The sequence below is a fragment of the Microtus ochrogaster genome, linkage group LG5 (assembly GCF_000317375.1).
Source record: "Microtus ochrogaster isolate Prairie Vole_2 linkage group LG5, MicOch1.0, whole genome shotgun sequence".
NCBI classification, from domain to species: Eukaryota; Metazoa; Chordata; class Mammalia; order Rodentia; family Cricetidae; genus Microtus; species Microtus ochrogaster.
The window spans coordinates 30,847,199-30,868,068 of NC_022031.1; the positions used below are offsets into that span (position 1 = coordinate 30,847,199).

The window sequence follows — 20,870 nt, forward strand, 5'->3', positions numbered from 1 at the left end:
CACCCCCGCCCCCTTGCTTGCTCCTGACCTCCGGCCTTGACTTTCTCCTCCTTTCCTCCTTTCTGGGCTCCTGGGAAGCAGATGGGCAATCTCTTTTAGCTTCCTCTTTTTGGGGGACAGCTTGCTCACTGCTGGGGGTGTCTCCTGCTGAGACACTTCCCTACAAAAGAAAAGCCCCCAGATTGTTCCACTTGAGCCTTTGGCCTTTGACCCAGCAGGGTAAACTTGTGCTTACAAGATCCCACCCAATCACGGACCCACAGGGACATCAGGCAGTGACAGGCCTTTCTGCCTGGTGGGCAGGCTCAGCAACAGCTTCTGGCTGGCTGGGCTTTTATCGGGATGAAATGAAGTATGCTCTTGGGTGCTTACTGTGGTGCTTAGATCAAAGGTGTGTGGCACCATGCCCAGCTTAGTAATAACATCTTATGTGTCCAAAAAGGTCTCTGTAACATAGTCCCTGCCAGGAACTCTCAAAGACCCAGGTACCTCACACAGGTCTTTAATCTCAGCAGAGGCAGGTGGATCAGATCTCTGGGAGTTCAAGGTCAGTTTAGCTAGCAAGCTCCATCCAGATCAGCCAGGACTACACAGTGAGACCTCTTTCCCCCAAAAAGGAACTTACAAAGGATATCAAATATCTCACTGCACAACGGCACCCACTGAAGGGTAAATCTCCAAGTCCAGCAAGCTTGTATTCTATCTATTAGGCAACCGTGGTTTGCCCCATGTCACCCTTTTCTGACACACAGAAGCCAGGAGAGTTGTCTTAACTCCATTCTCTCTTTAGAATCTGAAGAAGCAGCCTAGTGGGTCTCAGAATCACCTCAGGTGGGGAGCATTGAGCCATCGGCAAGGTCTCAGAGCACTCTCCTTCCGAGCGGGAACACAAACATCCAGTCCCATAAAAGCCATTGAAATGCTTTAAAGCCAGAGTTTGCACTGGCGGAACAGCCCCAGGAAGCCACGTTTTAAAATGATGCAGCTTTTTTTCTGCTGCTGTTGCTGAATCAGGAAATCTCTCTACAGCATGCCACCAACAAACAGCAAAAATCTGCGTTAAACTCTGTTTTTTCTCTGTTTAAAATTAAGCTCTCTCAGGTTTTACGTGGACTTTGTTACACGTTTGGGTGCCACTCTGTAGTCGGAACTGCGGGCCGGGCTGCTTCCCGCTGCCCAGATCCTGCACGCTATCTTTACCCAAAATAACTACACAGAAACTGATTCTTTTAAACACTGCTCGGCCCATTAGTTCTAGCCTCTTATTGGCTAATTCTCACATCTTAATTAACCCATTTCTAATAATCTGTGTAGCACCACGAGCTGGTGGCTTACCAGGGAGATTCTTAACCTGCGTCTGCCTCAGAGAGGAGAATCATGGCGACTGCCTGACTCGGCTTTCTTTCTCCCAGAATTCTGTTCTGTCTACTCCACCCACCTAAGGGCTGGCCTATCAAAGGCCAAGCAGTTTCTTTATTAATTAACCAATGAAAGCAACAGATAGATGACACTCCCACATCACATTCTCTCTTTAGAAACTGAAGAAGCAGCCTAGTGGGTCTCAGAATCACCTAGAAAACTTGTTCAAACAGACCTGGCTGCCCTGACCCAGAGCTCCTGTGCCAACAGGTCCAAGCTGAGCCCTGGGAATCTGCATTACTAACCAGGCCCCAGGGGACGGGGGGGGGGGGCACCACAGCTGCAGAACTGAAGCTCTGCACAATTCAGGGTACAGTACGGCTGTGCCACCATGCAATAAAGGCCACGGGCACACAGGGCACACAGGGAAGATAAGGCTGCTCTCTCTCTCTCTCTCTCTCTCTCTCTCTCTCTCTCTCTCTCACACACACACACACACACACACACACACAAAGATACAGGATCTGGAACTACAGGGACAGGGGGAAGGGGCAGCAGCCTGAACCCAGTGGAAAGGACAGGCCAAGGAGGGCAGCAGCGATACCTGAGGTCTGTGGGAGGATCCCTCATACCTTGCTCTGTGCCACCTCATCTCGGGGCACAGACTGGGCCCTCCTCTCTTCCTTGAGCCTCTCTCTCCTTTTCCTCAGGCTTCGCCCACGACTAAAGCGCAAGATCTAAAAGAGAAAACACCACCGTTGTAGGGGAGAAGGGGGCACAGCACCAACACGTGTCAGAGTGCCCTGGGCGTGGCACATGGACCTAGCAGAACCCACAGCATGGTGGGAAACACTAGTGATAACGGAAAACTCTGGACTGCCTATGCCCCTTTAGTCTTGTGTTGAGCACAAAAGGGACCCAGAAATGGGAAGTATATTGTGTCTGATCACAAGAGGCTTCTATGATGATAATAAAAACATTTATGTGCTGGGCTGGTGTGGCCAGATAGGTGTGCCTGGCCTAACAGAGAATGTCACTTACAACTAGGAAAGCAATGGCAGGTCATGTGACGACAGCCCTGCTCCAGGCAGTGTCATTTTTCACCCTCTAGTTTCCTTGATCAAGGTGTATGAAAAAACCCTGTAAGTTTAATTTTGGCATCACTGAGGTATATCTGGAGGCCGTCGGACTAACCGTGGTTCCCCAGGGAGGACTGGTACCTGCCCCTAACAAGGCAATAAAGCAGAAGGAGCCAACAAAGGCACAGGACAATAGATGTTGGGGACCCAGTATCAACCAGACAAGGAGTTTTAGCACATGATTTTGGCTACTAGGGGCTCCTTCTCATCACACGGGGAGCTGCCGGGATCAGCCGGGAACAGGAGATGGCTGGACTTGCTGTCACTGCCTGTCCTTAGCCACTAAGATGTTTAGCTGGCAGAGTGTGTTTAGCCAGCAAGCCCAGATCTGAGGCACCAAGATCCTTCAGCCTCTGGCACACAGTATTTAAGAACATAACAGTTGCCAGGTGGTGGTGGGCACACTCCTTTAATTCCAGCACCTAGGGGGCAGAGACAGGGGGATCTCTGTGAGTTTGAGGCCAGCCTGGTCTTCAGAGTGAGTTCCAGGACAGGCTCCAAAGCTACACAGAGAAACCCTGTTTTGAAAAACAAAACAATAAAAATAAATAAATAAATGGATATTAAAAGTCTCAGAGCCATTGCCCCAGAGAGTTCAGACTCGTCGGCGAGTCTCACAGAGTGGTGATTGCTCCCTGGTGTGGAATCTTATGTCAAGGCCCAGCTGACCCCAAGCCTGAAATTCTTCACATTTGCAAACAGACAAGAGACACAAGGTCACCTGACCCAAGCAGCAGCAGCAGCAAGCAAACGTCCCAACACTGACCATGCCAATAGCTGCAGAGGACTGTACAGCCTGCATGCAGCCTGTCTCAGAGTAGCGGGGGTCAAACAGAACATCGGCGGTGTTCTCCAGATCACAGGACTCTGTGAACACTGGTCCAGAGGCCTTGGGAAACGGCCTCTTCTTAGTGTTGCTGCGGCCACCAAAAGCCATACTTAACTAAGGGCTTCAACAAACAGATTTTTCTTGACAGACAAAGCAGGTTGTGTGTGAAACTACAATATGCAAAGAATGTATTTTATTACAGATGAGCATCACATGCATGCAGTTCCCACAGGAGCCAGAAGAGGGCACTGGACCCTTGGAACTGGAGTTGCAGGTGGTTGTAACATGGGAGCTGGGGATTGAGCCTGGGTCCTGACAAGAGCAGCCAGTGCTCTCACTCCCAAACCATCTCTCAGACAGGAATGCAACGGAGACCAGTTCAGGGGACTAGCGAAGGTGAAGATCCTCCAGCTCTGGCAGACAACCGACAGGTGGACTGAACACACGGCACTCTATGGGCCTGGTGAATTCTGCAACCCACAAGACCTGCTGGCCTGTGTGTATGACTGGGGATAAACAGGGCTGTGTGGGGATCAAACTGCTGAATGCTGAAACGACAGACAGAACTGCTGCCTCTGGACACTTCTATGACACTCTCTACTTCCTGACTGTGACAAACCAGCATTTTTCTGTTTCACAAAGCTGGAGTGAGGTGGGGTGCCACATCCCTGCATGAAACGGGGTCCTGGAACCCTGACTAGGGACAAGGGAATGAAGAACACACGTGGATGTAGGCAGAGGCCGCTTGTTCGTCCCCAGCTGCCCAGGCCATGAAATAATCACTCAGAAATTATACTATTTGCAATACTGTTTGGCCAATAGATTAAGCATATTTTTAGCTAGCCCTTACATCCTAAACTGACCCATCTCCACTAGTCTGTGCATCACCACGAGGCCGTGGCCTACTGGCAAAGTTTCGGTGTATCTGTCTCTGGCTTCTGACTCTGCCTACTCTCTCTATATATCCTTTTTTGAGACAGGGTTTCTCTGTGTCTTTGGAGCCTGTCCTAGGACTAGCTCTGTAGACCAGGCTGGTCTTGAACTCACAGAGATCCGCCTGCCTCTGCCTCCCGAGTGTTGGGATTAAAGGCGTGCGCCACCATCGCCCGGCTATATATCCTTTCCAGCCTGGCTATATTATATACACAGACAGAAGGCCCTCCCACACCACGTGGACACACAGACACAGCAAAGCTCAGATCAGCTTGGCTGTGCTCCCTCTGATGTGGTGGCTGCTGCACCTTCGAAGTCCAGCATGTTTATTATATACAGATGAACAGGGGCATGGGATCATTATATACAAGGGGGCTGGGTTTATGGTATACAACTGAACAGGAAGGTTTAGCTAATCTGAATGTGAGCAGTCTCTATGGGAGCAGTCTTCGGATTGTAAGCATCTATGGGGGAAAAGTTATGGTGCAGAGGTTTTGCACACTCTTTCAACATTCACTTATAGACCAGAAGGCTTTGGAGCCCTCCATTCTCAGCCTTGAGGGCTCATTGGTTTTCCCATCCCCCAACATCACCTGGGGAAGACTCTGGCTCCCATGGGTAGGAGGCATCGGGGTCCTTGGCATGGCCACTCTCATGTCAGCAGCATACATTCACTCAGGACTTCACAGGCTCCCTACAGTGTGCAGTAAGCTTCTAGCAGCTTCTCACACCCGATGCCCACATCAGATACCACTGAGCAGCACCCGCTCCCTGTGCACAAGGCTGGTCCCTCTTACAAGAGAAGAATTGTCAGCAATGTAGAAACTGCTGCCAGCCATATGAGCACGTCTTTAAAACTAAGTGAAACGAGGGTCATGTGACACGCTGGGCCTGGGTACTCAGTGGCATGGTACTCTGAAGGTCATGTGACACACTGGGCCATTGTACTAGCAACATGGTTCTCAGAGGGTCATGTGACACACTGGGCTCGGATACTGGCAGCATGGTTCTCAGAAGATTCTTTCCAAGTCTCTGAGCCTTGATACGATGGACAAATCAGCGCCCCCAAGCCTTGCTCTGGAAGAGCCTGCTTTCCCAACACTAAGGAATTGATTGCTTCCACTAGAATGAGCAATGGCAAACGCCACAGAACATCGTCCTGTCTTAGCTCTGGCATGAAGCAGAATGGACAGGGTAGGGCCCCAGAAGTTCGTGATAGCAAGCTCACACCTCAGCGAGAGAATGGCACGCTGGATAAAGAGCTGGACTTGGCGCCACACAGACATCTATACTCTGCACTGCCTCCCTTCTTAGCCAGCAACTCTTATTTATTTTCACCTGGCTTCAACAGAACACAGCCAGAGGAATCCTGGCAACTGTGTAGCCCCACAGGGTCAGAAAGATGCTTTAAGTCCTACCTGGGGAGCCTTGGTGAGCAACAGAGCAACTTCAGGATTATTGTGGTGGCGGGCAGTCTCCAGCGGGGTCTGGCCTGCCTGAGGAAAGACACAGGGAAAGCAGGTGACAAAGGGACCCCAGGAGCAGGCAGTTCCACTCTGCAGCACACTCAGGCAGAAGGCCACTCCTCCTGAGCCTCAGTGCCTCAGCGGAGCTCATCAGCAAGGCTCATTAAAACCTCTTAGCCTCAGATGGTGGGACAAAGAGGGACGTAAACACGAGGAAGACCGAGGTGGGCATTTCTGTTGAGCAACACAAAGGATCAGGAAATCCACCTCTAGGCACGAAGTCTCCGGTAGGAGCAGTCTCAGCACCGAGCTACAGACTTGATGTAGTCTGTAAGATTAAACGTCAGGAAAGGACGTCAGTGGGGTTCCAAAGGGAAGGAGAGTGTGTGTGTCCTGGTCACCAGGGACAAGGTAACTATGGCACCAGGCAGGCTCAGAGATATAATGGAGGAAGGGGGTGGGGTGGGGGCAGGGTGAACTAGACACAGAGATAAAGAAAGTCAGCTTCAGTGCCCCAGACCTCTTGGAAGAAGAAGGGTACCGGCTATGGGACTTATAGAAATGATCAAGCATACTGAGAAAAGGAAGAAAGGAAGAGCGGACAGAAGGGATGAAGAGGAGAAGGAGGGAAGGAGGGAGGGAGGGAGGGAGGGAGGGAGGGCGGGCAGAGCCCTCGAGAGAAAGAAGCAGAATCCCGAGATGGGTTTACAGCTGGCCAGGAGGCCATCTTGAGGCCCGCATGCAGGCTTGTTGAGAACCCTTCAGAACTCTCTTCTTGCCAGGCTGTGCTCACGCCAGCCCAGGGTCTAAGAGTTAACCCCTGGGGCTGCTCAGAGCTGGCCCAATCCAGATGAGGACCCAAGAGGGTGAAGCTCACTGAATCCTGGTGGGGGGCAGGCAGGCGCAGGGCTGTGAGTCTCTGAAACTCACAGCTGCCGTTCAACTTACATTGTTTACAATGGTCGTGTCAGCGCCAGCTTCCAGCAGGATTTTAACCACCTTCTTGTGATTTAGGGCAGCAGCCACATGGAGGGCTGTGTCTCCAGCCTGCAAGCAACCAGAAGAGAGTTTGCTAAATACGCCTATTGGTCCCAGGCTAGCTGTGCATCTCTGCCTAGGACACTCTCCAAAGCCAAGCAGAATTTGCCCTGCAAATGTGAAGCTCACTGCGAAAGCCTTGAGGGGACAAAGCTGAACAGTTAACATGTTCATTCATAACATGCAGTCCAGAAGCTACAGACCAGGGTCACGTATGTAGGGGTGAAGAAGACCAGTTGGGTTGCTGAGAACGGAGGACTTCCAAGCCCCTAGGAGGCAGGCTGAGGTGCTGAGACCATCTGGACCCTGTGTATTAGCCCAGGGAGTTAGTGCCTGGCTTCTGAGTTGGGCCTGAGGAGAAGCTGAGAGAAGGCTTGTGCCTGGCCTTCAGCCTGGACCAGGGAGCTGGGACAGTTCATCTGCAGGCTTAGGTGGGGACACAAAGGCCTAGTTTGGTTAAGGCTGACTGCTTTCTCCACTTTCCCTTCCAGCCTATAAGTTTTCATATTCTCTTTATACAAAGTGTTCCCGGATGATCGGTCCTGAAACGAAGCCAGCTCCCAAAGGTGGGCTGTCATTTCCATAGGGAGTGACAGACAAACACAGACGTGAGACTCATCCCTCCCTGCCACAGCAGCGTGAAATTCAGCCATCTTTGGGTAGATTTCACCCCCATCACTAGTCCTGTGTGTTGGGGAAGTGACTCCCCGCCTGAAGAAGTATCGATGCTCGAATCACACTCCTAGACTTGATTTCACTTGGGTACAGCATGGGTTTGGTGTGGGGATTTCTGAGGGTGGGCTTGAGATGGGAGGATTGTTCCCCGCTGTCACACGCTGCTAAGACTGGTGGGTGGGGACGGAAAGGTGGGTGGCCTCTGACCTGGAAGCTATTGGGGAGAGGCTTTTGATGAGTTAATGATTCTCAATGGCACACCTTCAGGAGAGAGATTTACAAAAGTATTCCACTGAACTTGAACCACAGAGAGTTTGGCTCTTTGGGTGGCATCTTCATGTCCCTGATGGCTCTCATAGGCAGGTTGAAGTCACTGTTGTAGGGCATGTTTAATCTGCCCCACAACCCAATTTTAATCCCAGGTTTATGCACCCAGTCCCTCACACTAAGGCAAACGAAGCAAGAGACCCAGCAGTTCACCCAGAAGTAACAGTGCGGGAAATGAAACAGCAGAATTCACGAGACACCTATAGCCCTTGCTCCTTTCCTATAGCACGCTCCGTTTTGTAGTTCTCGATGAAATCACAGTATAAGCAAAAGCGTGGCAAGCTCTCCCAAGATCATTCACAGGTCACTGTGAAGAGGGTACGGGTACTGACCTGGTTCTTCTCATGAACAGAGCAGAAAGCACTGAGAAGGAGTTTAACGATGGACAAGTGATTGTACCGCGCAGCCACGTGCAAACAGGTGTCTCCTGCCTGTGGGTGGAAACCAAAGTCTCAGCACAGAAACCTAACAACAAGAAAGGTCAGCACTTAAGAGCTGTCAGACAACTGCCCATGCTGTAGGAAGTGTTAGTCTGAACGACAAGCCGCCCCTTTAACATAGCTGCTCCAACCCCAAGAACCTTTGCTTGGCTTTGCTTTTGTGTATATAAAACTAGACACCTGCTCCCCATGAGCACTTTGGAGAAGCTAATGTGGGTGACAGGCTCCACGGACCCCGGCCTCCCCTACAACACAGTGTCTGGAATAAATCAAGTTAAGACAACAATGTTGCTTTGGAATGAGATCTATCTCAGCAGGAAGGATGCTAACATCCTCTCTGGAGCAATGCAGCCTAGGGAGCTGAGGAATCAGAAGACTCTAAGAATCCTTCTTAGTGGGCAAAGCCAGACTCCACTGCCTGTGACAACACAGAGACAGACCATCACGACGCTTGACGGGCTCCTGCTGGGGTTTCCTGTCTGTCTAGATCGCAGCCACTTAGCATAAGGAATTCTAGAACTATATTATATAAGTCTGCCCCAAGCAGGGAGATATTAGTATTTCTGAGAAAAGCTTACGCCACAGACTCTCCTCAGAAAACACAGGAAGTAGGATGCTCTCAAGCCCTTTGAGTGACACATCCTTCTACAGCCACTACCCTGCCTGCTCGAGGGAAGAACACTGCAGTGGTCAACAGCTGCCCCCAGAAGAGGGCCCCAGGACAGCCCTGCCTGGTACCATCTCAGACAGTAGCTCTACAGTGCTCTACGTTGGTAGACGTTCTTAAAACACGTAAATCAGTGGTCCTCAACCTTCTCAGTGCTTTGACCCTTTAATACAGTTCCTCATGTTGTGGTGACCCCCAGCCAGCCATTAAATTATTTCGTTGCTATTTCATAACTGTAATTTTGCTGCTGTTAAGAAGTGTAGTATAAATATATTTGGAGGGAGAGGTTTGCTAAGGGGGTCATGACCCACAGGTTGAAAATCACTGATGGACCAGCTATCAGAGTCTGACAGACATATGGCAAAAATAAAAAAATAAAAAAGAGAGAAAGTAAACTCAAGGCACAAGTGGAGAAAGCAGCATTTTCCCTTAAATGACCCCTGAGAAAATCAGCAAAAAATTAATTTGGAGATTAGGCCCCAAACACTCTGCCGCTTTAGTTCCTAGATATCAACACTGACTCTGCTTTGGGGGTTCGTTTCCAAGGCAACACAACACAGAAGCTGGTGCATTCACTCACGTTATTTTTGAGGTCAGCCCGGGAGCCGCCCAGCAGGAGGACGCGTGTGCTCTGGGAACGGCTGTTCTGGCAGGCCAGGTGCAGAGCCGTGTTCCCTGCCTGGGAGAGAGGAGAAAGAAGAGGGGCAAGTTAGTAGCATACCGGGCTCCCTGCCTTCAAGAGAGGAGAGAAGGGGGGATGCATTAGCAGCACAGACCTGCCGTGCATACAGAGATTCTTCCTCCAGGAGAAGCCAGCCATTGTCACAGTTCTGCATTGTGACAGACCTCAGCTGGTGTTTCAGATGTAAGAACCATGAAGGTAGAGTCCAAACAGGCTGTAGAGTCAGCTCTGTCCCTAAACTTTGGCTCTGAGTCCTGTCTCTGCCCCTCACGGGTTAGAGTCATTCAGAAAAGCACGTCACATGCTTATGTTGACTTCTTGACCAGAAATGGAGCTTGAGTCCCCTTCCTCAGGCCCTGGGCAGCATGGACAGTAGCTGGGGTTGGGCACTTCCAGGAAGTGGGGTGGGATGGTAGCTAACTTTGTCTTGTAGGCCTGTATTGAGATGTCTGTTCTTCAGTATTTTTTAAAGATAAACACTTGAGCCGGGCGGTGATGGCGCACACCTTTAATCCCAGCACTCGGGAGGCAGAAACAGGCGGATCTCTGCGAGTTCGAGGCCAGCCTGGGTGCAGGACTGTGGCCCTGTTCTGGACTCATTTCCTCAGCCTGAGGGCGAAGCCCGACCTAGCAGTCAATGTCTCGTATTCTGAGAATCTCTCTGAGAATCAAGCCTGGCTTAGAGGTGACCTTTATTTTTTATTTATTTGCTTATTGAGGTTTTAATTTCCAGGCTGAGAACCATGGACTTAGCTCTCCACAGCAAGGCATCTACTTGTGGCTAAAGACTTGATCTCTGACCTGCTGACTTTACGGTGGTGGTCAATACGTGCTGAAAAAATGAGTGAAATAAAAGAAACCCAATGGCCCTAGAAATTCAGCATACTAAAGGGTCCTTTGTGACCAGGAAATATCAGTTCTGTGGGAAATTGCTTGGTTCAAGAAAAGTAAACATTGTCTTGGAGAGATGGCTCAGAAACTAAGAGCACTTGCTGCCCTTCCAGAGGACCCAGGTTCAATTCCCAGCACCCACAGACAGCTCATAACCATCGGTAACTCTAGTCAATTCCAGAGGATCTGATGCCCTCTTCTGGCCTCTGCAGGTACCAGGCATGCATGTGTACATACATGCAGGCAAACATCCATACACATAAAATAAAATGAATCAAGAGAGAGAGAGAGAGAGAGCAAGCACTGTATAGGTATGGATGGACAACATACATCCACATAGTACCGTCCCACTCAGCAATAGAAAGGACTAGCATGTGTTAACAACCATTTATGGAAACACGGCTTATTTTTGAAAAGGCGACACAGAGGAGAGGTTGTTAGAGGCTTGGAGGGGTTGACTAGCGGACTGCCACCGAAGGGTACAAAAGAAGTTTCTGGAAGTGACAGAACATTCTGTGTTGGTGCTGGCAATTTCACAACCACATACGCTTGTCTGAATGCATGGGACACGATTCATTCCTAAAAAGTAGACTTATTTCAACCCCACCTCCAAGCCTGCCATTAAAAATGTGGCCTCCAGTAGATGCATGATCAGCACCCAAAATGACGGGTCCTGACTCTCCAACATGATGCTGTTTTTGCTAAATAAGAAGCACTTTCAAGATGACCCCTCAGAAGCTGTCTGCAGAATGGAAACATCTCTCGTTGGGATGACATGAATGACCCTATGGGTATTTCTGCAGCTTTCTCCACTTTATCCTAAGAAAGAACTGTGGCTTTCCATAGTACTCCGGGAGCCCTACCTGAAAAGGAGACAACATGCTGCAGCAGACAGACCTGGGGTGCTTTATGACCCTGAAGGTGTCCCAAACAAAACTTGTGTCTAAATCAAAGACTCTAGGAGCTCTACGAGCTCCCAGCTCAAAGTTAACCTCTTCACAACCAAGACAACCGACTTCTCAGTTGGTATAAAAAGCCAAGCAGACTATGCACTATCTTGAAGAATGGAACAGCCCCACCTGAGAGGACATTAGGGAAGCATTGCTGGTTATGCAGCCTGCAGGATCCCGCAGGTGTCAGTCCATGAAGGAACCACAAGCAATGTGACCACAAAGCTGCCCAAGCAGAGCTGCAGAACAGCCCAGTGGGGTCAGGGAAGGCCCGGGTTAGATGGCTGTAGGCAGAGGCAAGGAAGAGCTGCACCTAAAATGGAGGCACCAGGACGCCTCTTGAGACACGGTGAAGTGTAGCGGGCATGTGCCAGGGAGACCCCAGAGCAGAGCAGACTGGGCACTGAGAGGGTTCTGGCCAGCAGAACAGCAGGGTGGAAAGGCAGCAAACTCAAGCTGTTTACTCCACTGTGAGGCTTCTGGAACAGTCCAGGGACAATCATGATGAGCAGGGAAAGAGAAAGGAAGGTGCAGAACAAAGAAGAGATCAGAGAGGAGACACACACCACAATGGGAGAGGTGGGGCAATGAATCCGCCTCTGCCTGTATGAGCGCTAGAGTATCCTGCTTCACCATACGCCAGAAAGGGCTGGAAAGAGGAGTGAGGGCCAAGGGATTTCAAAAGAGCTGTAGCAGGTTCTCTGGGACCCCATATTCCTACCTCCCCTGCTTAGCTCAGTAGAGTTTCTCCAGTTCTCATTTAAGGCACTATAGCAGGAGAGGCCCAGAGAAGTCAGATGTTGATGGAGCCTATTTCTGATTGGCTGGTTAGTATTCGATCTTGTGCCTAACTTGTTATTGAAGACCTTGTGTGATGGTGTCTGTGCAGGATCTTGGTTTCTGGTTCTACTGTGCCATACTCGTGTGTGTGTGTGTGTGTGTGTGTGTGTGTGTGTGTGTGTGTGTGTTGTGAGCGCACGCGCATATCTGTCTGATGCTGAGCATGGTTCTCAGGCTGTTCCTCCCCAGGCACAGACTCAGTACTCCACTTCTCTATGTGAGGCCATCAGCCAAGCAAGTGCATTGTGGGAAATTCCCCAGGCTCCTTACGCACTGGCCTCAGATCCATCCTGGCCGTCCAAGGAAAGAAAAGGCAACCCCTTCTCAACACTACTGCGGATATTCTCAGAGTACTGACAGTACTTCTTTTGCTTTTAACATAACACATGTCTCTTCTCCTAGTGGTTGATGAGATAACCAGTTCAGTTTAGAAAGCTTGAGAAAGAGACCAAAGCAAAAACGACACTAAAAATGAGTAAGTCTAAATTCAAGTAGACAGCCACTGTTAATATGTTGGTGCTATCTTTCCAGGCTCGGTTTTTTACAAAGGGTAAACTGACATTAGCACGGAAGCATGTATGTGTGATCATGTACTCCTCTGTTGTGTTCCTTCATGGCTCCTTACGTTATCATTGAAACTGAGACTTCTATTATATTGTGTTTGCTCTGAGTGAATAATGTTAGGTTCCTCTCCTGCATCTTCTACCGCTTTACTTATTGCTATCACAGGTATACTTAAGGACAAAACTTTCCTATCACACTTTGTTGCTTTACCAACCAAAACCTGGGATGGTAGCCACCCTACAAATAGGTAAGAACTTCTTTTCCTTTTAGGTGATGCCAGGGATTGACCTGGGGACCTTGTGAACCAGAGCCAAGTGTTCTACCCCTGAGCTGACACGCTATCCTACAGAACCACTTTTGTAGTACAGCTTGCCTCCCCAAAGCAGCTGCTCCACTTCCATTTCCCCAGCCAACTTACCCTACCTGCCTCTACTGACTGCCAGCATTTTGGTTCTCTGCCGACATTTTTCATGCCAACTCTCTGTTGCTATTCTTTGTAACAGGGTCAAATGATGAGGACAGTTTCCCAGCAGTGGGGGGGGGGGGGGGGTGTCTCTCACACCAGCGGGGGTTTCAGCAGCACTGTGGCATGCTTACCCTGCCTGGAGCACAGCCCTCCTACCTCTGCAGTGAGCCTCCTAGGTGAATCTGCCCTGCGGGGTTCTCCATGCCCCAGTGAGCTCTGCCTGGCGCTTCTCACGGGCAGGAGACAACCCGGGACAAAGATTCCCACAACCCTCCTCACCTGTGAAGGAGGAGGTCAGCTGCTGGGCCTCACCTTGTTCCTGGCAAGCACGTTGGCTCCCGCTTTAACAAGCAGCTTGGCTGACTGGCTGAACCCATGCCAGGCGGTTTCATGGAGGGCTGTGTTTCCATCCTGAGTAAACACATTGGAAGATAGCACATTACCCATGGTCTGGCTCTTCTTGCTAAAACAATGTATTACGATGGCTACAGGGTCTTCCTCAATAGGACCCATCAGAACCATGGAGCACATAAAAAGATCTGAGTGCTAAAATCCAAAATAAAATAAAGTAAGTGGGTGGCTGGGGCATATGCCTTTAATCCCAGCACTCCGGAGGCAGAGACAGGCTGATCTCTGTGAGTTCAAGACCAGTCTGTTTTACAGAGCAAGTTCCAGGACAGTCAAGGTTACACAGAGAAACCCTATCTCCAAAAACTAAAAATTAAAAAAAAAAAAAAGGCATGTAACACCATACCTATCTCTTTATCAAAATTTAATGGTTTCGCTGGGCACATACTTTAATCCCAGCACTTGGGAAGCAGAGGCAGATGGATCTCTGTGAGTTCAAGGTCAGCCTGGTCAACAGAGTGAGTTCCAGGACAGCCAGCACTACACAGAGACACCCTGTCTCGGAAAAAAACAAAACAAAACAAAATTCAGTAGTCTCTAGTTAGCATAAAACCCCCAGGATTCTAAATGACCAAAAAATCGAAGAAACAGTGATTGTAAAAAGCTAAGCAAGATTTCTAGATACATGGCTTTTAAATACAAACTAATAAGTTGGCTCCCATTTGCTTCTGATAGAGGGGCTGAAAGACGGGCAGGTAGGAACTCACACGTGGGCCTGCTCGGGCAGGACCACATTCTCCAGTTCTGTCCATCTAGAGATGGGCCCCAAAGAGCTAAACCTAATGCACCTGGCACCCACGAGAGGCGAGCCAGGGTTCCAGAGACAAGGCTGGGCAGGGCAGGGGCCACAAGTCCCGGCTGGGACCATTATAGGAGCAGGAGCAAGTGACAGGGAGACCGGGAAGGACTCTGACCCGGAGCCGCTGGATGTGCGGAGGAACCTGGTGCCGCCTTTACTGTCTGCGCACGCATGGCACTTTAAAGAAAAGCACTCTTCTGGTTAGCTATTTCTTTGTGCCATTTTAGGGTGGAGAGAGTGGGCCGATGGAGCCGTCATTTAGGACTTCATTCTTCCTTGTGTTGTGGCATGGTTTTTTCCTTTTCTCTTTAAGCTGGGCAGGTGATTGTGGTCACCATGACAACACTAGGGATCTAAAGTGACCTGTTAAAGCCACACCACTCTTTTTTTAGCAGATTAATGGGTACATTAGAGAGTCTTCCATTTTGTGTGGAATTAGCTCCTCCCCTTCAAATGCTGTAATTAACATCACTTAAAATAAAACTTGAATAAAATATTGAAACCTCAAAAAAAAAAGAAAAGCTGTGTGTGTGTGTGTGTGTGTGTGTGTGTGTGTGTGTGTGTAAGGGAGGAGGACGCAGAGTCTGTACTGCACTTAAATACAAAAATCACACATTTTAAGATTTGACAATTTAAAAACACTGGCATACGTGCTGAGATTCTTGGAAGAAAGAAATTGTTCGGTTCACTCTCTTTCTTCAGAGCTAAAACATTTAACTTGCTTGTGCATCTAAGAAACAGAGCTTCTCAGGGGGCCTTTCCCCCACCTTCCGTGGACCTTCATAGGTCCTGACTTCTACACTGACCTGGACTAAGTTGTCAGCACAGGGCCTCACAACAGAGGGAAGGGCGTGTAAACAAACCCCTCTTTCAGAGAAACCTAGGTCGACCTCTCTCATCGCAAGGCGGGAGAAGCACAACGTGGTGAATCAAGCTGGCTCCCTAGCTCCCCAGGGTCCTGCAGCCCTTACCACCCCCCTCACCTTGTCCTGTCTGTCCAGGGCACATCCCTCCCGGATAAGCGTTGTGATGATCTCAACGTTTCCCACCACAGCGGCCCGGTGCAAGGCTGTCTGGTCCCCCTGCAAAGTAACACAGAGAGAAGAATAACAGGTTTCTTTATCGGCCACCTTCTGGCTCCTTCCTTAAGCCAGACACCAGGCTGTCTCCTGTCCCCTCACGGAGGAGACTGGTTATTTGCAGAAGAGCTTGGTCACCACAGGCAAGGCTAATGGGGTCCCATTAGTAGAGAATGCACGCGGGCAGAGCAGTTTGGTTCATAAACCGGAAGGGATCTTCTGTCAATAGCAAGGATGACTGCCGGCCTCAGATCTACCTGCCAAGGAGAGCCAGGCTCCTTCCAACGACCTAACGGAGTCGTGCCTGGGAGCCAGGCTGTGGACGTCATACACTTCGACCAGCAGCTCCTGCAATCCCATGCCCCACTAGGTCCTCAGGCCCGGATTACAGAGGAATCACTCTCCAGCTGTGGCAGTTTCGGGACCTCATGCTTTGATGACAGGTGTGTAATTTGTTCACTGATTTGCACTAGCCGAGAGCGATGAGGGGGTGGGGGAGGCCTCCAGGACTGCGGCCTCTTGCCGCATACTTCTGAGAGGCCCCTTGATGATTTATGTCACATTCTAACCCCTTCTCGGCAACCAGATTCCTGGGGTGGACAGGTTTCTCCTTCAGGCACCGAAAGAGAACTTGACTCTTGCCCTACCTGTGGCAGAGAGGCTGCATAAACACTCCAGAGGTGAGAAGGGGGGGAGCGCTAACGGGAAGGCTCTGAGCTCTGCCTTCTAGGAGCACAGCTCAGGAATCAAATCCAATCAAGCCTGAGAGCCGGGCATGAAAGGGGAGATGGGTGGACAATGTGGATGTTTTCAGGTGGAAATGGTGCGCAGAGGGCCAGGGGGTCAGGAGAACGGGTTTATGTACAGCTCAGGTATAGATCCATCAGCTCGCTGAGCCTCAGGACCCTCACAGGAAAAGGTAGGCCTAGGAGGCTGGAGAGATGGCTCAGTGGTTAAGAGCACTGACTGCTCTTCCACAGGACCCAGGTTCAATTCCCAGCACCCACATGGCAGCTCACAACTGTCTGAAGATCCAGTTGCAGGGGATCTGACACCTTCACACCAATGCACATAAAATAAAATTATATAAACTGGATTCTATGATTCAGCTGGTTAGATTTCCATTAGCAAAATTTCCAGATAGACACAGAGGGACTAGGGACATACTCCAGAACTCCCCTGGACCCCAGACCAAGAGAGGCAGGGGAGACTGTGGAAGACAGATACAAAGAGCAACTTCAGGAGGGTGCACCACTAACTGGGGTGGTCTGGATGAAACACACCGACCTCACTAAGATTGGCCTCAAAGAGACACACGAAGGACATGCAATCCAAGAGGGAAGTTCTGGAAACAGACTGCAGTGACTGGTGTGCAGGGATTAACTCAGGAACTAGATTGAAAGATGGCTCAGAGGATGTGTTCCATGTTACTGCGAGTGTGTGTGTGCACACGCTTGTGTGTTTTCACAGTAGAAAACCCACGCCAAAACACACATGTGGCTGGGTACACTGGCACACACCTGTAATCCCAAGATTGAGAGAGCAAAGGCAGGTGGATCGTGAGGTTAAAGCCAGTCTAGGCTACTTCCAAAACAAAACAAAATAACCTCTCTTTAAAAATTCACAGAGGAGCCGGGCGGTGGTGGCGCACGCCTTTAATCCCAGCACTCGGGAGGCAGAGGCAGGCGGATCTCTGTGAGTTCGAGACCAGCCTGGTCTACAGAGCTAGTTCCAGGACAGGCTCCAAAACCACAGAGAAACCCTGTCTCGAAAAAAAAAAAAATTCACAGAGGAGAGGGCTGGAGAGATGGCTCAAGAACCCAGGTTCAGTTCCCAGCACTCAGACAGCTCACAACCATCTGAACCTCCAGTTCCAGAGGATCTGATGTCCTCTTCTGACCTCCATGGGCGCCAGGCATGCATGGAGAGCTTATATTTGCATGTAGGCAAAATACTCGTGCACATAACATACTTTTTAGAAAATTTTAAATCACATAAAGTAATTTTTAGTTTCTTCCTTTTTTTTTTTAATACATTCGAGTTGGTAGTGGAGAGTTGTCATTAATAACCCTACTCAGCCTAGACCCAGCATGTAAGAACACCACCCAGCAAGGCAAGATAAGCCCATTGGTGTGACAGTGGCAGGTGTGGTGTTGGGGGTGCAGTGGTTTAAATGAGATGCATCCCCATAGGTTCATATGTTTGTAGACTTGGTCCTCAGTTGGTAGAACTGTCTGGAAACAGTCGAGTGACCTTACCAGATGAGGTGTATCACTGGGGGTGGCTTTGAAGGTTTCGGAACACTTGAACTATTCCTGGTGTGTTCCAGTGAGGATCAAGATGTAAGCTCTCGACTGTTCCTGCCACCATCCCATAGTGGCCTCTAACCCTCTGAAACCATAAGCCCAATTAAACACTTTCTTTGTGAGTGGCCTTGGTTGTGGTGTGTTACTGAAACAATGGAAAACTAACTAAGGGGGGCGGGGAGGTAACCACTTGCTTGCTGACTAGATTTTCCACAGGAAGGCATTCCCAGCCTGTAGCATAAACTGTCAGGAACCTGCAGCTAGGGAGGTCATCGACCCTCAGTGGGAAAACTCTATCTGTTGTTTGCATAAACAAGATATGTCTTTCAAATTGCCTTCTAATAATGCTGTTTTTGCCTATAGAATAGTGCTGGTGATGGCCACTGGTGACCGCATAGACTCAGAATTGGTCAAAGTACTTGGCAACATTTTTTATATTTAACACATATAACTTCATCTATCAGACAAAACTACCACCAATCACAAGCTTAAACCATAAAAAGACAACAGGAAAAGGCTTCCTATTCAGCAAGCTTTTCCCACAGTTGACTTGATGATCTAAGAGACTTGCACGGAGCTGGGGTGAGGACATCCAGCCCCACTCCCATGACTGCAGTGTGATTGGTATGGCTGTCAACAACTCTTTCCTTGACCTTGTCCTTGACCACATCACAAGCTAGATCTGGACTCCCGGTAAGTGACTGCAGAGATGGGCTGAGCCAGGCGTCTGAGAAGGTCTTTCCAGGTGAACGAGCGCTCAATGCTCAAACAAGTCAGATGGGATCGTGCCCGAGTCTCAGCTCCAAACAATTCCATTAGCGTTTCTAGGAAACCTTATTTCCCTATCAGATCAGTCATGGGTTTTCCCGAAATGATTATGAGAAAGATTGCTCTCGACAAGAACCATGAGTGCAGTCCTGAGTGAGGCTCCCAATAGGAGAGGCCCTTTGACCATCTCACAAACGACAGGCATTCTGCCGGCCATTCCTTGGATCATTCGGAGCAACCTTTTTAGAAGAGACTTGTATTCTGTATTCTGCACGACGTACAAGCACCATGCCCTAAACTGATAAGTCTTGTTAAATGATCACACAAAGGGCTTGGTTCAGGCCAAACATTTCACCTGTTCCACCAGCTGCTCATGAAATCAAGAGCTGATGCAGCTTTGGGATAGCGTGGAGCTTTGAGCTTTGATTAGCATGTCTTTGATCAGCCTTAGAACATATTTGCTTCCTCTGAGACAACTCTTCTTTGCAAGACTCTAACTTGATACAAGCAGCTGCACCTAACTCCTGGATTGGCTCTTGACAGAAGATTTTTCAAGTGGATTGTCAAGATTCAAGGAGATCTGACACTTGTGTTCAGCTGCAGCGAGAAGCCAAGCTACCCCAAGCTTGGCTGGCCCGTTCAGTTGTAGCCCTGTCTGCAGGCAAGTCCCCTTCCGGCTTTATTTTTCCCCCTGGGAGCTCGGCTCCTTGCTTCTCGTATCTATTACTATTGTGCTGTGGCACTTGGCCCTGCTCTCCATGGCAGGACAAACTGTGGCCAGATCCGTTCCAGAGGACGCGTCCTCCAACTCTTATAAGTCAGCCATCTTAGGTGACCAAGATGGGCGTGAGAGGTTCTGAGAAAGACAAAACGCAGGGACAAAGAGCTGCCTCCAGCCATCCGTGGAATGACTTTCTCTCCAGAACACACAGCACAGTTAAATCCAGACCCTTGGTTGAAGCACGCTCAGTTACTTGAGAATCAATTTTTGGCTCCTACAAAATTAAAACTACTATCATAGTATATATTATTATTATTATTATATTACAAATATATTACTAGCCACATGTCCTCTTTAAAACATAATGCAAATGATATGCTTGACCTATTAGCAGACCCACGCAGCAAATTCTGACATAACCCTGCTTGACTATGACCTGAATCAACCAGAAAATTCTTAAACTGAAAGAAAATACAGAAGAAAGCCTAGCTCTCTCAACACATTTTCTCAATATTCACTCTGTATTTACTGACCCCTAACTACATGCCAGGAGTCAGGCCATGTAATTCTCTTGTTATATTGATGAGCCTCGCCTAGGATAGCTAGCTAATTCAAACTGTCGAGGCGCCTTTTCCTTCACAGTAAGTTGCTTCCAGCTTTGGAAGCCAGGTAACGTCAGCACTGGTCTCCAAAAGGAGCCGGTGTCTCTGTGAGGTGGGGACTGCCTTACTATGCAAGTTTAAGAGTGCAGCTTGACGGCGTCTGTTGAATGGGTAACTGAAAGGAAGCAAAGGAAGACACTAGATGCAGCAGCAACACTGCAGTTGGCATTCCGATCTGACACGCTGACTTGTCTGCAAACAGCACTCAGTATTCCTGAGCCATCAGTGTTTCTCACTCAAGAGCGTTGGGACTTAAGGTCTAAATCTTTGACTGAAATACTTGTATTTCCATCTCCCTTGTAGTGAAAAGCCTTGGGTGTTCCAAAGCCCAGCTCCTGGAAGAAGTCCCAGTCATTCATGGGCGGGACACACCCACTTTAAGAGGAAGACCCCAGGGCCGCAAGCAAACAGGTGGTAAGCAAGCCCTACACCAGGTAGGCACGCGAAGAGGGGTGCTGACCTCTTCTCTTTCAGATCTTCTAGGGTTCTTCCTAGCCTTTCTTCTCTGCGTTCTCTTATTTTTGTCTTCCTTCATGCTCTTTACTGTGGCCACAGGGTCCTGGACTATTTCTGGGGTGGGAGTCACGTGATTACTCATTGACCAATCAGGATGGCATTTGAGCTCCACTGAGCGTTGATAGGATTAGCGGGAAGCGAGACAGATACTGCTTTGGGAGCTGCAGGTTGAAACTCATAATAATCCCACTCCAGGCCACTGGAGGTCATTCTTCCTCTAATTCTCAGATATTCCCATGCCAGAAACAACAGTATCTGTAGAATATGAAGTTAGAATTGAATCTTCATAACGTCAATATTCTGTTTCTACCCATCTCCCAGATAGGGAACAGCTAATGCGACTCT

At 49.2% G+C, this 20,870-nt stretch overlaps 1 protein-coding gene across 7 annotated transcripts in view; it reads right to left on the reverse strand.

Annotated features, from left to right (window-relative positions):
* The window catches only part of Ankrd6 (ankyrin repeat domain 6), a 131,056-nt gene that overhangs the window by 11,634 nt on the left and 98,552 nt on the right, over positions 1-20,870 (reverse strand). For all 7 annotated transcript variants that reach the window (XM_005361948.3, XM_013351881.2, XM_013351880.2 and 4 more), the window contains exons 4-11: positions 15,457-15,555; positions 13,579-13,677; positions 9,454-9,552; positions 8,099-8,197; positions 6,675-6,773; positions 5,679-5,756; positions 1,992-2,096; positions 29-160 (exon numbers count right to left, since the gene is read on the reverse strand). In XM_005361948.3, the coding sequence (XP_005362005.1) occupies positions 29-160; positions 1,992-2,096; positions 5,679-5,756; positions 6,675-6,773; positions 8,099-8,197; positions 9,454-9,552; positions 13,579-13,677; positions 15,457-15,555 (810 nt within the window). The remainder of the gene's footprint in view (positions 1-28; positions 161-1,991; positions 2,097-5,678; positions 5,757-6,674; positions 6,774-8,098; positions 8,198-9,453; positions 9,553-13,578; positions 13,678-15,456; positions 15,556-20,870) is intronic.